The 16913-nt window shown below is 45.4% G+C and overlaps 1 protein-coding gene across 2 annotated transcripts in view; it reads left to right on the top strand.

Moving 5' to 3' along the window:
- Window positions 1–9229: 9229 nt before the first annotated feature.
- Window positions 9230–16913, top strand: part of PIK3AP1 (phosphoinositide-3-kinase adaptor protein 1) — a 130371-nt gene continuing 122687 nt past the window's right edge. For both annotated transcript variants that reach the window (XM_017502803.2, XM_017502804.2), the window contains exon 1: window positions 9230–9383. In XM_017502803.2, coding sequence (XP_017358292.1) covers window positions 9371–9383 — 13 coding nt within the window. In that variant the 5' untranslated portion in view covers window positions 9230–9370. The remainder of the gene's footprint in view (window positions 9384–16913) is intronic.

The following is a 16913-nucleotide window of genomic DNA, read 5'->3' on the forward strand; positions in this document are numbered from 1 at the left end:
ATCCTGTAAGTTAGAATACCTTAGCTGTCTGGGAATTCACCCCAGTAGGTCTCAGTCTTATTTTACCTAGCCCCTATTCAAGATGGAGTTGCTCTGGTTCACACACTTCTGACAACACTTTTTATAATCTATCCTACAAAAAGAATAGCACCAGCACATAAAGAAATATGTTCAAGGAGATTTATTGTAGCATGGCTTTTGTAGGGGCAAAAATATGTACTTAACCTGAAGGAAAAGAACTGAACTTTGCTGAGTAGAGAATTGCTATATTGTGGTATGCCTATACTATGGAGTATCACACAACTTTTAAAAAGAATCAGTTAGATATGTGTGTATTGACCTAGAAGTGTGTGTGGGTTAATGGAGGACTTTCTTTGTTCTTAAGCATCCATTTGAGGACTGTGTTTACTTAATCAGGAAACAATTTGCATCTCATCTATTAGATATGGAGTCACACATGGAAACTTGAGTTAGGCTGGGTGTAGTGGCTCAAGTCTGTAATCCTAGCACTTTGGGAGGCTGAGATGAGCAGATCACTTGAGGTCAGGAGTTTGAGACCAGCCTGAATAATATGGTGAAATCCTGTCTCTAGTAAAGATACAAAAATTAGCCAGGCATGGTGGTGCTTGACTGTAATCCCAGCTAGTCAAGTGGCTGAGGCAGGAGACTCCCTTGAACCCAGGAGGCAGAAGTTGCAGTGAGCTGAGATTGCACCACTGTACTCCAGCCTGGGTGACAGAGCAAGACCTTGTATCAAAAATAAAACAAAACAAAACAAAACAAAGCAAAACTTGATTTAATTGGCACTGATTTATTCCAATGATGTTTTAGCCCAGAGTGGCACTGCATGCATTGTTCAGTGACTCCATCTCTTTTTTGGGCTCAAGATGCTCCCAGCAATACCTGAGTTATTTCTTGGACCAGTCCTCCCAGAGGTAGCACTATTAACTGGACAAAACAAACAAAAGCAGGAACCTAAAGGCAATGGAGAACACGAAAAAAGTAGACAAACACAGAAGAGCCAACACTTAGAAGAAAGGAACAGCAGCCAGGCACGGTGGCTCACGCCTATAATCCTAGCACTTTGGGAGGCCGAGGTGGGTGGATCACGAGGTCAGGAGTTCTAGATCAGCCTGGCCAATATGGTGAAACCCTGTCTCTACTAAAAAATGCAAAAGTTATCTGGGCTTGATGGCACGCACCTGTAGTCCCAGCTGTGGGGATGCTGAGGCAGGAGAATCACTTGAATCTGGGAGGCAGAGGTTGCAATGAGCCAAGATTGTGCCACTGCACTCCAGCCTGGGTGACAGTGAGACTCTGTCTCAAAAAAGAAAAAAGAAAAGGAAAGAAAAGAAAAGAAAAGAAAAAAGGAACAGCACTGGGTTTCTCAGTTTTATAGCTTTTTGCCAGAGGGCAGGCCCCATGTCATGCCCTATGCGGTGGCTAAAATTCAGATAGATCCTATACTGTGCAACTGTCTTGGAGAACCAAAGGACACAGCACCTGGAAAGGAGGGCATTATCTCAGAAAGGAGTGAGCGAGAGCAGAGCTCCAGGACCTGTGCATGAACTCTGCCCAAACCTCTGTCCGAATTCTGAACTATAGCTGTGTAGGGCAGGCTCTGAGCAGCCCGTCACAGCTGAAAAAACTGGGCAGAGTTTTGCTGCTGCCCACCACAGTAGAGAAGACAGAGTTTGCAGTTTGAGTTGAGCCAAAATAATTGCCTGCTTGAAAATAAAACTTTTCAGAGGCATAATGGGATCCAGAGTCTCTACAAGTGTCACGTACAAAGTCGAGTACAGTCCAGTATTATCCGGCCATCTTGATTTAATTGACACTGTACCCAGCAACTGCAGGACACGTGTTCTTTTCAAATGCTCATTCACCAAGATCCATCATAAGCTGGGCCATCAAACAAGTATCAGTAAACTTTTTTAAACCTTATTTTTACTTTTATATTTTTAACAAAGATTTGAACAAAAAAAAAATCAATAAATGTAAAAGGTTCATGCAGTCTGCTTTCTGACCATAATTAAATTAGAAATCAATAACAATAATATATGTTTTAAAAATCTAAATATATAAATATTAACTCATTTTTTATTATTTATTATTATTTTTGAGACAGGGTCTCACTCTGTCACCCAGGCTGGAGTATGGTGACTTAATCTTAACTCACTGCAGCCTCGACTTCCTGGGCTCAAGCAATCCTTCCATCTCAGCCTCTCAAGTAGCTGGTACTACAGGCACACACCACCAGGCCTGGCTAATTTTTTTATTTTTTAAATTTTTTATAGAGACAAGGTCTCACCATTTTGCCCAGGCTGGCCTTGAACTCCTGAGTTCAAGTGATCCTCCTGTCTTGGCTTCCCAAAGTCCTGGGATTACAGGGCACTGTGCTCAGCTTAACTCACTTTTAAATAACTGTGGCTCAAAGAAGAAATCACAGGGGACATCAAAATATGTTGAACTAAGCTACAATGAAAGTATATCAAAATTTTGGAGATACAGCAAAACTACTGAATTGGGGAAATTTAGAACTTTAAATGCTTACATTAGAAAAGATGGAAGGAATAAAATCAGTGGCCAAAGATTCAACTTTTGCTATATAAGAGCAAAGTGAACCTTAAACTTACTAAAGTAAAAGGAAGGAAATAACAGAGACAAGACCAGAAACCAGTCAAGTGGAAAACAAACAATAGAAAAATTTAAAAAACCAAAAACTAGTTATTTGGAAAGATCGAGAAACTTGACAAACATCTATCTAGATTGATAGAGACAGACACACACAGACACACACATACACACACGAGAGAGAGAGAGAGAGAGAAAGAGAGAGAAAAAGAGAGAGAAAACACTAATTGCCAGTATCAGAAATGAAAGAGGAAATATCTCATGTACCCCATAAATATATACACCTACTATGTGCTCACAAAAATTAAAAATTCAAAAAAGAAATAAAAGAGGAGCTATCATTACAAATCTTACAGACATTAAAAAGATAAAAAGAAAACCTTATAAGTGACTTCATGTTAATCAGTCTAAAAAAAACAGATAAAATGGATACATTTCTTGAAAAAGGCAACTTACTAATATTGGCACAAGATGAAATGTAAAATCTGAATAGCCTCATATCTATTGAGGAAATTGAAATTTCTAGCAGAATCTCACAAAGAAAAACTTAAACCTAGAGAGTTTTATTGGCTAATTCTATCAAACATTAAGGAAACACTGATCTTTGTCTATCAGAAAATAGAGGAGAAGGGATGCTTCCACACTCCTTTTATGAGGCTAGATTAACCCTGATACCAAAAACTGACAAAAGACATTACAAAGAAGAAAATTACAGACCAATATCTCCCATGAATATACTTGCAAAAAATTTTAACAAAATATTAGCAAATTGGCAGTATATCAAAAAAATGATAGATCACGACCAAGTGAGGTTTATGTAAGAAGTTCAAGGTTTGGTTGAACTGGGATTTACAGAGAAGAACTGCAAAATTAAAGCATCAGATCAAGAAAAGATTTTCTACAGTTGCTTTTTGAAGGTACTGGTAGGGAGAAAGTAGGTGGTTGGATATAGCAAAAAAGCACCAGATTAGGAATAGGGACCAGGGTTCTAGTCCTGGTTCTACCTCCAACTCAAACTATGGTGTTAAAAGGTCACTTTGCCTCTCTTGGCCTTAGTTTCCACGTGTCCAATAATGACCTCTTAGGGCGTTTTCCAGCTCTAACACTCTAAGAGTCTATGAAGCCAAGTCCTAAAATTTTTTGTCACAGCTGCCTAGACTTTCTGCTTCAGCACCTCAAAAGGCAGAAGTAGAAAATATGCAAGATATGCATTCATGCACAAATGAAGTCACCATCTGCACATGACTTGAAGTGCCTAGGATTCACAGTGGCCCCCACTTGACACCACATGTCCTCAGGGAGTACTTTCAAATCAACTCTCTGGAAGCCACTCAATATGTCACTGTGCTGTTACTGAACTATGGGAAGATCATGGACTCTGGGCTCAGGCTGATCTGGGTTTTGTTGTTGCTATTGTTTTGGGACAGAGTCTCGCTCTGTTGCCTAAGCTGGAGTGCAGTGGTGCAATCTCGGCTCACTGCCACCTTCTCCTCCCAGGTTTTAAGCAATTCTCCTCTCTCAGCCTCCTGAGTAGCTGGAATTACAGGCATGCACCACCACACCCAGCTAATTTTTGTATTTTTAGTAGAGATGGGGTTTCTCCACGTTGTCCAGGCTGGTCTCGAACTCCTGACTTCAGGTGATCTGCCCACCTCAGTCTCCCAAAGGCACGATTCCAGGCATGAGTCATCACTCCTAGCCCTGATCTGGGTTTGATCAAAGTCCAGGTCTGCTACCTGCTGAATGACCCAGGAAACATGATCTAATCTTACTTACTCTCAGTTTCTTCCTCTGTGAACACCTATCATGCAGAATTATTATGAGAATTAACTGAGATAGCATAAGAGAGCTCAAGAGTCATAGTAGGTGCTCAACAAATGCTAGCTTCCGTTCCTTTATCAGTAAAGAATTAGGTTTGGCTACACAGAGCAGAACACCAGATAATCATGGCTATCAAGGCAGAGACGTATTTGTTTTTCCTCTCCTGTAAAGGATGTCAGATATGTGAAAACTGGAGCTTGTTTGGGAGCTCCTTGGTCATCAGGGAATCAGGCTCGGCCCAGCTTTCTGCTCTGCCATCTTTAGTGTATGGGGTCTATCCATATGGTCACCACATGATCTAAGAGGGCCGTTGGAGCTCCAGCCATCACATTCACATTACAGGCAGGAAGTAAAAGAGAGGGAGACAAGCAGAAGGGTGTCTGTCAGCAGAGTTAAGTCTCTTATAAAGAATTTTCTGAGACAACCCAGCCAATGACTTCCATTTACACCTTATCAGCCTCCTCTAAGTTGCAAGAGAGGCTGAGGAATGGTCTTTTAGTGGAGCACATTGTGGTCCCCAAATAAAATTGGAATTCTGTTCCTAAGAAATTAGGGGAGAATAAATATTAGGTGGGCAGTGAGCAATCTCTGTGACACTTCTTATTCTTGTTGCTAAAGTTATTTTTGGTAGACCAGTTGTTAAATTCTGCCATCAGTGATGGAATCCTGAGTTGGAACAATCTTGACAGGCTGGAACACTGGCTCCAATCTAACATATAATGTTTATTGCTGTTGCTGTTGGTTTTCTTTTTTGAGATGGAGTCTCACTCTGTTACCAAGGCTGGAGTGCAATGGCTTGATTTCTGGTCACTGCAACCTCTGCCTCCCAGGTTCAAGTGATTCTTGTGCCTCAGACTCCCAAGTAGCTGAGATTACAGGGGTCTGCCACCACGCCTGGCTAATTTTTGTATTTTTAGTAGAGACAGGGTTTTACCATTTTGGCCAGGCTGGTCTTGAACTCCTGACCTCAGGTCATCCACCCACCTCGGCCTCCCAAAGTGCTGGGATTACAGTGATGAGCCACTGCTCCTGGCCTGTATGCTTAATTAAGTATTAAATTGTTGCAGTTGGGTTCCAAGCACCCCCATCAACAAAGCAAACACAACTGTACAACTGTGGTGTGGCAGAGGGAAAGTCATGGCTTCTACAAGTTACATGAAAAAGAACTGGCGTTCTGAGGTGACTACATGCTCATTATGAGTCAGCAAGGTGGCATAACTGCTCTAGGATGTTGTCCTGAGCTGCCATGAGAACAATGGCCATGAGACAGCTGTCATGGCTTCTAAATCACAACACATGACAAGGGAGGCAATTCTGGCATAATAAATGGATTCGAATTCAAAATCTAGCTTTGATACTTACTAGCCCAGTGGCCATGAGTCAGGTGAATTACCTTATCAGAGCCACGTAATGGATACCCAACATTTTATTTCTCTGAACTTGAGGTCCAGGGCCTGGAAATGGGCACTGCCATTACTCAAAATGGCCCAAGGAAGGAACCATAGGCTGTGGCAGGGCCTTCATGGAGAGTGGCCGTTTCGGTGAGCAGGGAAGGAGGGCTAGGCTTCGAGGTTTCATCTGCAAGAATACAGTTCCTAAAAGCTACAAATGTTCCCAAATTACCTGCATCGAGTTTTGATATGATGCCCTATTGAGCTGAGACCGTCTCAGGCAGACAGGAAGGGCAGGAAGGGCAAGAGTCTTTATAAAGCCAGGGCGTTCACAAGGCAAAAACAGGCACTGGTGCCCTCAAACTCCTTTTCCCTGTCCCCACCTGTGATGTCCTACCTGCCACCTGCCAGTCCTACGGAGTCCAGTCTTCACGCACTCTACCGTATCCATATGAACATGCCTGAGTCCTCTTGCTCTGCCAAACAAAACAAAGAACAAGTCCTTTGACTGAAAGCTGTGGGAGCTTGGGCAGTTCATTCGGCTTGTATATCAGTATCTTCATCTGTAAAATGAGCAGGTTGGCCTTGATAATTTTAAAAACAAACAAAGCAATTAAACATTCACTGTGTGGACAGCCCTGCCATCAAGACACTGATGGTCTCACAGGACACTGACAGAGAGGTAGGCAGGGAGGTGGGGGATGAGGGGTGCTCCAAGGTGGGGACTTTTACGGATGTTTGTCCTTCGTGAGAGTAAGGCAATTCTGACAGAGCAGGAGAGCTCACAGGTGACAGAGAGCTACTGTCTACCTGCAATGTGAGGTGATGCCAACAAAGGCTGGTGGTGACTTGTGGGGCCCTTATGTCATAGCAGGGCCTGCTTCAAGCATTTACCACCTAATCTAGTGGCAGAAGCACGGGCTCTGAAGCCAGACTGTCCAGGTTCAAAACTCAGTGCTGCAATTACTAGCTGTGTGCCCTTGGGCAAAAGTTGCTTAACTTCTTATATGTAAAATGTGTGTACTCTTAGTGCCTTCCTCATAGGATAGGTAAGAGAATTAAGATGGATCATGAGTATCTATGGTGACACACTCCTCCACCTTCACATTTTGTCCTAGAAAGCGAGGTTTTGCTAACCAGGGAAAAGGCTCTGATCCCCAGGTCTGAGAGACTATGAAATAACATCCTGAAGATGTAAGAAGCAGGGATTCCTGCCGCCCTGCCCTCAGGCCCCCGTTCCTTAGATGACACATGTTTACCTCTCCAACCTCTCCCTTTTGCCAGGCCAACCCGAGCGGTAGGGCAGCAGTCGAGGTCGGGTTCTCCATTTTTCCTCAAGCCCATTAGACTACCACCCAGTGCAACAGGGACCGACTGCAGAGCCTGCTCAGGAGAGCCAGTGCCCGGGGGCGGAGCAGGGCCTTCCAGAGGGGCAGCTGCTCGCCTGCCCATCCCTACCACTCCCATTCTGCAAAACCTGCCAAATGGAGGTACAACACCAAACAGACATTCCTTCCCCTAATCTGGCTCTACCTGCTCTACAAAGAAACAGTGAAATTGCCAGAGTCAGGGACTAGTCATGTCCTCTCACCAAGGGACTGCTGGCCTCTGAGTCCTCATTTTGCCCCAATTTGAGAGGTCAGTGCTATTGCAGGAATAGGAGCAGAGTTTGGATAGCTGACCTGGCACCCAAAACCTTACCTGCACCTGGAGGGGGCTTCTAATGGTTTAACAAGTTAAAATATCCTTTAGGTTAAAAGTTGTCCAGATGAACTTGGTTAGAAGGAAAGAAAGGGCCCTTTCTCCCTAACATCCAGAGCTGGAAGGGAGGAACATGCATTCGAACAGTGAGAACGCCAAGGGAGTTGACCTTGAATGGACAGATGCACCCTCAGCAGAAATGTCTCTGACAAAGAACACAAACTAGCCAGGCTCAGGGACTTGTGAAGAGGCAGAGAAGCTTCGGGGAGAGAAGGAAGGGGGTAGTCAGGAAGACCAGTGTTCAGGCAAGGTTGTCCAGAAAGGGAGATTTTCCTGGCCTATCCAGGAGGACCCAATGTAATCACTAGGGTCCTTAAAACTGGAAGAGGGAGATAGAAGAGAGTCAGAGAAAGATGTCATGACAGAAGCATGGCCATTTGGCTTTGAAGATGGAACAAGAGGGTCATGAGCCAAGGAATATGGATGGCTTCTAGAAGCTGAAAAAGCCAAGGAAATGGATTCCCTTCTATTTGGCAGAAAGAAATCCAACCCAGCCTCTACCTTGATTTTAGCCCATGGAGACTCATGTCACACTTCCGAGCTACAGAACTGTAAAATAATAAGTTGGCGTTGTTTTAAGCCACTAAATGTGTATTAATTTATTATGGCAACAGTAGAAAATGAATGCATGGCCTCATCCTGATATTCCCATTCTTAGATCCATTTCATTTATTTCCACCTAGACGAGCCCTAACCTTCCCTCATATCTGCTGTCTGGTTCCATCCTCTAGCCCCTGGATTGTTGAGAACTCCAAGGGCATGTGCTATTTAGGTGAATTTCAGTAGCCGGCAAAGGGAGGAGTCCAAGGAGAGGACAGGTGAAGACAAAGGTTAAGCAAGAGCGTTAGCTCTGAAGCAGACTGGCTTGGTACTGAACCTCCAGGAGCTTTTATTCTCTGTGGAAGCCTGAGCAAGGTATTTGGCTTGTTTCTTCGGCTCTAATGTACAGATAGTGATAGGCGCTACCTCAGAGGCTTTCTGTGAGGATACAATGCAAAACGTGTGTAAGGGGCTAAACGCCGGGCCCAGCAGAGAGCAACATAGGAAATGAATGGCAGAGAAACGCTATTTAATCTTACACTTATCATGTGAGATTACAATCAATGTTCATGTGCCATCAGGAGACCAGATCCAAGGAACTGCACAAAGGTCGCAGGAGGGCACGCAAGGGCAACCCGAGCACCCAGGGCCAGGTGCCCAGCCCTTCTCTTCCCCTTCCTGTCCCCTCCCCTTTCCTGCTGGGGCAGCAGGGGCTTAGGGACAGAGCCCCAGGGGATGAGGAGGTGGCTTGGACAGCTGGTGCTCACGTCCCCCCGCCCTGCCCGGCGCCCAGAAGCCTGGCACCCCGACACTCCCCCTCTGACCCCTCCTCACTCCCTCTCCACCCCTGGCTGCCCTTTGGTGGCAGATCAGGGCTGGTTTCCCGAGGAGTGGGGCGCACGTGGCGCGAAGCCCCGGCCTCCTCTCTACCCCTGAGCAGGGGGCTGTGTGGGGGGGTGCTGGCCGGCGGCCGGCCTGGGCTTCTCACTTCCCCTCCCCAACGGCCGCGGGTGCAGGTGCCGCGGGCCGAGCCCAGCAGGCGGGGCGGACCCTGTGGACACGCCCTCGCGGCGAGGCCGGGCTGCCCGGCGGGAGGAAGCGTCAGAGCAGCGGCCGGTCCTGCGCGAAGCCGGCTTCCCCTCCTGCCAGCGCCAGGACGCCGTTGGTCCCGGCCCAGGCCCGGGCCACGCAGCGAGCCGGGGATGTGAGCGGCGCCCGGCGGCATGGCAGCCTCAGGTGGGTAGGCAGGCGCCGCGCGCCCCACCTGGGCCCCCGGCCCCTCTCTCGCCCCCAGCACCCTTAGGGGCGCGCTCCCGGGCTCGCGTTTGCGTCTTCAGTGCGGGGATCTTGCGTCCTTTCTGCTCTTTTCTCTGTTTCGCGTCGCAAACTTCCAGCCCCAACTTTCCCACGTTTCCCGCCTCAGCCTGTTGCGCGATTCTCTTCAGCCCCTGCCTGGGGCTCCCCCTTCTTCTGAGTCTCCTTCGCTCCCTTCACCTCTGGCCCTCGGAGTGTCTGAGCGTCTTCCCCTGGTCCTCCGACTCTGAAGCGAGAGGCGAGTTGAGAGAAGCAGAGGGCGAGTGGTGTGCACGGTCTACGCGGCCAGACGCGTCTCCTGGGCTCCATGAACCCACAGGGGGCGCTCAGGCAGTCCTAGGTGGTTCGGAGAGGTCAGCTAGGGCCCCTGGGACAGCTTCCCAAGCCCCGTTACTCCACCCGTCCCAGGCTTTGTGTTTTGGTCCAGAACTTTGCTACGGATCTAGGAGCACTATTCCTTAAATTTTACTTTTCCTGCGTCCTTTGCAGAACTTTGGGGAATGGGGAGAGTTGACGATCACTGGGTAAATGTACCCATCAAAGGTGCCAGGCGTCTTTTTTGGCTGCTTTTGGGTTCCCTTCTGGTTTATGGGTGTACACCCTTGGGAAGTGGCTCACTCACGGACATCCAGGACAAACCACATAATGATGATAATAGACACAATTGATGAGTCTTTACTACTGCACTCCAGTGGATATTGTGCACCTAATGTGTTCTCCATGGTGAGCAGGACACACCTCGTCTCTGCTCTCCAGGAGTTTATGGTCCTGTAAAGGAAAGCAGTAAGTAAATAAGGAATCACTAAATGAGAGGAGGTACAGTTACCATGTTGGCAAATGGGTTTACTTGTATTTTCTCAGCCGACTTTATGATGTTTTAGTAGGGATAACATGTGAAAACAGGTTGCAGGTGTCCCTTAAAAAAGAAAATCCAGGTGGCCAGGAGAAGGCATTGTTCTTAGAGGAGGTGAGCAAAACTGGAAGGAGGAGCCAGCTCTCCCCAGATCCTCTGAGGTGTACCCTTTGGAAGCAAAGGTGGAAAAGGTTAGGGGTGACGGATCTATTAGATTTGATGCTGCAGACTCATTATCTAAAGGGGATGGGAAGGTAGTTAATCACAGCCTCTTGGCTCTCCAACTGGGCTCTGGAGGCTAAAAGAAGCTGTATTGTGAACAAGGAGGCCTGGTAATAGCAGGTAATATACACTTAATAAGGAGAGTCCCTGGTATGACATGTGCTATGGAAAAACAATAAAGAAGGGTAAGGAAGATTGGGGTTAGAACTGTAAATGAGGTGGCCTGGGCAGAGAAAGGGACATTTGAACCAAGATTTGAAGGAGGAGAGGGAGGGGACTCTTTGGGAAAGAGTGCGCGAAGCAATGAGTGTATGTGATGTGTTAAAGGAAAGAGAGCAAGCAGGGTGGGCTGTAGGGGAGAGGGAGATGAGGTCAGCGAATAAACCAGTGAAGCTGCCTTCTTCCCTCCATGATTGGGGACAGGCCCTGGGCTGCTGAGTCCAGGAAACCACGAACTGGGAGGGCCTTTGGGCGGAAGAGGCTGAGAAAATGGCCTCTCTTTTCCTCTTGTCCAGCGTCCTGTGTGTATCTCTCTAGTGGGGACAGCTGAAGAGGCTCCAGTTCAGAGGGGGACCCTAGTCCAGTGGGCAAACCTGGGCTATTTCTGGGCTCTGTAGCAGCTTCTGCAGGTGTCTCTCATGGTTAGAGCTGTCAAACTGTCTTGCTGTCTGTATCTTTTGTGGCAAGACACCACTCCAGGTGCTGTAGTTGAGAATTGGGCCTCCGGAGTCCCTTGGGTTTCCTGAGGTCTGGAAGGACCATGACCCACGGGGGCAGGTCACAGTGGTGAGGGCAGTGCCTCTCATCAAGATGCTGTGGGCTTTGGAGTCATCCAGCCACCCTTCTGTAGGTTCTTCTTTTTTAAAAAGCAGCTTTATTGTGACATAATTCATATGCCACACAATTCATCCATTTAAATGTACAATTCAGTGATTTTTAGTATCTTCCTAGGTATGTATAGCCATTACCACAGTCAGTTTTAGAACTTTTTCATCACCTCAAAAAGAAACCTTGTGTGCTTTAGCTATTACCCTCTTATTCTCCCCTCCTCCCACAAACCTAAGATGCACTTTGCCTCTATAGATTTCCTGACCCTGGGCTTTTGTATCAATGGCATCGCATAGTATATGGCCTTTGGTGACTGGCTTCCTTTGCACAGCATGTTTTCAAAGTTCATCCCACTGTAGCTTATATCAGTACTTCCTTTTTATGGCCTAATCCTCTGGTCTTCTTAAATTCCCTTCCACTGAAAGGGAAGCATTAGTCTGTATTATTTTCTGAAAGATGTGTTTGCTTGTTGAAATCCAGGAGAATCGGGGATCCCTATCTTTGAAAGGACCTTGAGTAGGAAGATAAAATGAAATGGACTCGGCCTATTCCACAAGATTCTCTAGGCCTCTGATGGCATCTTGTGTATTTACACATGAGAGAGAGGAAGGAAATCCATGGGTGACTTTCCCAAGTGGCCTAGTCTGTGGCTGGGTGAAGAGAGACTAGAATGCTCTCCTGTGTGTGTCAGCTGTCAGACCTTTTCTTGCCCCTTCTCTCCAAGGCGTCTCTTCTCTCTAGATCCTTCTACTATTCCTGGACTTACAGGACCGTAGAGCTTGAAGGAACTTTCAACCTTTTTGTGATTTTAACTTTTATGTGGTCCTTGAGGACTCTCAATACTCTTGCCAGTCCCTAAATGTGAACACCTTCTGGGATGGGAAGCTCCTGATATGATTGACCACTACTCTCCTTATCCTGGTCACCCTCCCTATCTCTTATCCCTCTTCAACTGTGGTGGTCAGATTCACACACAGTGCTCCAGGATGGATGAATGGGGGCCAGAGTCACCTACATGCTGAAGAAATGGTCTGGGCTGAATGGTTTGAGAAGCTCTCTGGCACTTCCTGTATGCACTTCTCTCCAGTGAGTTCTCTTTTTTTTTTTGAGATGGAGTCTCACTCTGTCACCCAGACTGGAGTGCAGTGGCGTGATCTCGGCTCACTGCAACCTTTGCCTCCTGGGTTCAAGTGATTCCCTTGCCTCAGCCTCCTGAGTAGCTGAGATTACAGGCGCCCACCACCACGCCCGGCTAATTCTTGTATTTTTAGTAGAGATGGGGTTTCACCGTGTTGGCCGGGCTGGTCTTAAACTCCTGACCTCAAGTGATCCGCCCACCTTGGCCTCCCAAAGTGCTGGCATTACAGGTGTGAGCCACCACACCCGGCCCTCCACTGGGTTCTGAATACTGCAAAGCCACCTCTCTTTCAGCCTTGGCTTCTTACCCTGTGAACTCCCTGTTGCCACAGCCTCCCCTTCCTTTGCTGTGATCCATTTCTTTCTCCTTCTATAGCCAAACCTGTTCTTAACGTTTTACAAGGACAAAGACCCTTCCTCATTCCTGTCTAGGGCTTTTGGACTCCTTGTTGGTTCACGTGTTTCATTACTCTTAATAAACGAACAAGCAAAAAAAGAGAGAAGTGATTGGGGACAAGTGGAAAACAGCTTATGGTTAAAGGAAAAGGATTACTGTTGAAGAAAGGGATTTCCCCCGTGTTGCTGACAAAGCATTTAGCCCTGTATTATTAGCCAGCACATCAGAAAGGGACTGGAACTTTCAATCTGGACTTTTTAAAAACTTCCCCATCTTTCAGTTTCCCAGCACAGCAATATTCAGGAAGGTGACAGATTTCACTGTCCTCATTTACATCAAGGCAAATTTGCCTAGACTTAGTAATTGGTCTAAGTCACACCACAAGTTAGTGACCAAATAGGTTGTAATGTTAACTAGTCTGAGGCGGTAACTAATTTCTCCTCAAATACTTTTGCTCAAAGGGAATTGGATTTAACACTAGAACCCCAGGAATGAAACACTGTGTATTTATTTATTTATTTAATGAGACAGGTTCTCACTCTGTCTTCCAGGCTGCAGTGCAGTAGTATGATCTGGGCTCACTGCAACCTCCGCCTCCCAAGTTCAAACAATTCTCATGTCTCAGCCTCCTGAGTAGCTGGGATTACAGGTGTGCACCACCATACCCAGCTAATTTTTGTATTTTTTTGTAGAGATGGGGTTTCACCACGTTGGCCAGGCTGGTCTCGAACTCCTGGCCTCAAGTGATCCGCCTGCCTCGGCCTCCCAAAGTACTGGTTTTACAGACATGAGCCACCATGCCTGGCCAGGAATGAAACATTTTGGATAGCTGTTTTTGTTTTTTTTTTTTTAATGTAGAAAAGTCTAACCTTTAAGTGCTTTTTATTTCAGTTGTACTTTTAAATAAACTTTTATTTTAGAACAGTTTTAGTTTTCCAGAAAAACTACAAAGATAGTACAGACCACATCCAGTTTCAACTATTACTGACATCTTACATTAGTGTGGTATTTGTGACATTAATTAACTGATATTGATAAATTATTATTAACTGAAAGTTGAGGCTCTCCTTAGGTTGTATGTTATGTCCTTCTTCTGCTCCAGGAGCCCATCCCAGGTGCTATGTTATATTTAGTAGGCCTGTCTCCTTAGGCTTCTCAAGGCTGCAATTTTTCTCTGATTTTCCTTGTTTTTGATGACTTTGACAGTTTTAAGGAGTACTGGTCAGTTATTTTGTAGAATGGCCCTCAGTCGCTCAGTTGGGATTTGTCTGATACTTTTTCCTATAATTAGACTGGGGTGCTGGGTTTCAGAGAGGAGGAACACAGAGGTAAAGTAACATTCTCAGCACATGGTATTCAGGGCACACACCCTCAACATGATTTGTGACTGTTGATGCTGACCTTGATCACTGGGTTTCTCTATTGTAAATTTCCTCTTTTTCCCTCCCTTTCCACACTGTGCTCTCTGGAAAGAATGCGCTCCACACAGCCCCCGCTAAAGTTCTCTGTATAAGGAGTTACACTCTACCTCCTTGAGGGTGGAGCTATCTACATAAATTATTTGAATTGTTATGCATGGGAGATTTGTCTTTTTCCCCCAATGTATTTGTTCAATTATTTATTCCATATCAGTATGGACTCTTGTATATTTCTTTTATGCTTTGGGTTATAATTCAATATTATTTTATTTATTTTGTTGCTCACATGGTTCCAGCTTTGGCCATTGGGTGCTTTGAATTGACTCTTATGTTCCTTTGACATATGCCTGTCATTGAATTTTTGTTTGAGCATTTACTTTCTGGCACTACAAGATGCTCCAGGCTTATATTGATTATTTTTGGCCCCAGGAAATGTATAATCCTAGACTAATTCCTAGAATTTATCATTTCTCTAAGGAACCCTGGATCCTTTTACTGGAGAATGGTATGAGAAACCCATGGCACTAGATGTGTCTTATTAACTGTATTTTCTAGACTATATTCTGTATTTCCTTGAGTTTTTAAATTGGGTGCAACTTAGAGAGTAAGAGCATGGACTTTGGAGTCAAGATTCCAGGTCTGGCACTGACTAACACTGTGTGCTCGGGCAGCAGCCACAGCAGCAGCAAATCTTCGAGTTTTAATGTCTGTGTCTCTAAAATGGGGCTATTTGACATGCTTTGTGAATTGTTCTGAGGATTAAATGAGAGAATGTACATGAGATGCTTAGCAGAGTGACTGACACATGGTCAGTGCTCGGGAAACAGCTGAATTACAATTTCAACTTTCCTTGATGACTTGGAGGCTTTAATGAACAGAAAGTATGATGCACTGTTAACTGAGGAGCAGGATCTGCTGTTAACTGGTGAGACAGGATCCAGGGGGAACTGAGTACCCATTCCCTCTGTGGCCCTAGAGTTTGTCATTTAAAAAATGTTCGCTTACTTTTGAGTCACTAAATTCTCTTCATAAAATTGGAGTAGTCACTCATGGCCATGTGGTCTTTCAAACAGTGAAAAGTTGCTGCTTTTCTGCTAAGTCAATCAGTGCCCCCAAACCCAAGCTGCCTCTTGGGCTCAAGCAATCTTCTACCTCAGGCTCCTGAATGGCTGGGACTATAGGAGCACACCACCATGCCTGGCTAATTTTTGCATTTTTATAGAGACGCGGTTTCACCATGTTGCCCAGGCTGGTCTCAGTCTCCTGAGCTCAAGCAATCCTCCTGCCTTGGCCTCCCAAAGTGATCGGATTACAGACATGAGCCGCTGTGCCTGGCCCCAAGCTGCCTTCTTAAGGGGACTTCTGTGCTCCAGGAAATTTTCTTCTTCTTCACTTTTCTGCCATCACCTGCTAGCCCTTTTGAAAACATTACTTACGGTTTCTTCATCACTATTATATGGAACCACAGCCATCCCTTTCTGAGATTTTATTCTCCTTCTGTTTCAAATATTGTTTGGTATCTCATGTTTTATTTTCCATTTAAACTTGGAATCACTTTGTCTAGTTTTTAAAAATCCTGTTGAATTGCATTGAAATTGTTGACATGATCATCCTATGTATGTGGAGGAAGGTGGTGGCTACGCTTTTTCACTTTTGCATTTTTACAAAATGCTTCAGGCTCCTTGTACACCATCGCTAACATTACATCCTTAATATTACAATGAAAGGTGAAGTCTTGCACCTTTCCTACCTGATGGCTCATGCCCAGGCACACACATCTGCAATAACACTTCACACTTAGGAGAACCTTTGCCTCTTAAGATAAACCAGCTGCATAGGAAGGAAGGATGGAAAGAAGGTAAATGTATTTTGATACTTTAATCTGCTTCTCAGTGTCAGCTCCATAGTTATGTAGCTTTGCCAATGTTAAGCCTTCTATAGTCTTGAAATTATTTTTCCATTGAGGTATAAAGAAATATTCTACACAGGAGAAAAAGAAGCAAACAGCAAAGATTTTTATTTATTTATTTATTTATTTTTATGGAAGGCTGCAGCACTCGTACATTAAATTTTTATCCTTAATCTGCTTAAGCTTTGGAATCGGGGTAGACATTCCTGAAAGGGATGGTTATATTCACAATTGAGGGAACAGAACGTGATCAGAATTGAGTTCTCTGTAGAACCACAAATGTCCAGGGCATTGTCAGAATTGCTGACTGTTTTTCTCCAGTTCCATACTGTTTGTCTAAGATAGACTTTTTAAAAGATTTGTACACCTTCCTTTCAAAAATACTCCCAGGCTGACCCACTTGCTCCTGCTGAGAAGCCTGCTGGGTTTTATATTAGCACTGGATGAGGGCTCCAGAAAATCAACGGGGCTCGAAAAAGAATAAAACTGCAAGGCCGGGCGCGGTGGCTCAAGCCTGTAATCCCAGCACTTTGGGAGGCCGAGGTGGGTGGATCACGATGTCAAGAGATCGAGACCATCCTGGTCAACGTGGTGAAACCCCGTCTCTACTAAAAATACAAAAAATTAGTTGGGCATAGTGGCGCGTGCCTGTAATCCCAGCTACTCAGGAGGCTCAGGCAGGAGAATT

Source organism: Cebus imitator, unplaced genomic scaffold, assembly GCF_001604975.1.
Source record: "Cebus imitator isolate Cc_AM_T3 unplaced genomic scaffold, Cebus_imitator-1.0 Scaffold299, whole genome shotgun sequence".
Taxonomy (NCBI): domain Eukaryota; kingdom Metazoa; phylum Chordata; class Mammalia; order Primates; family Cebidae; genus Cebus; species Cebus imitator.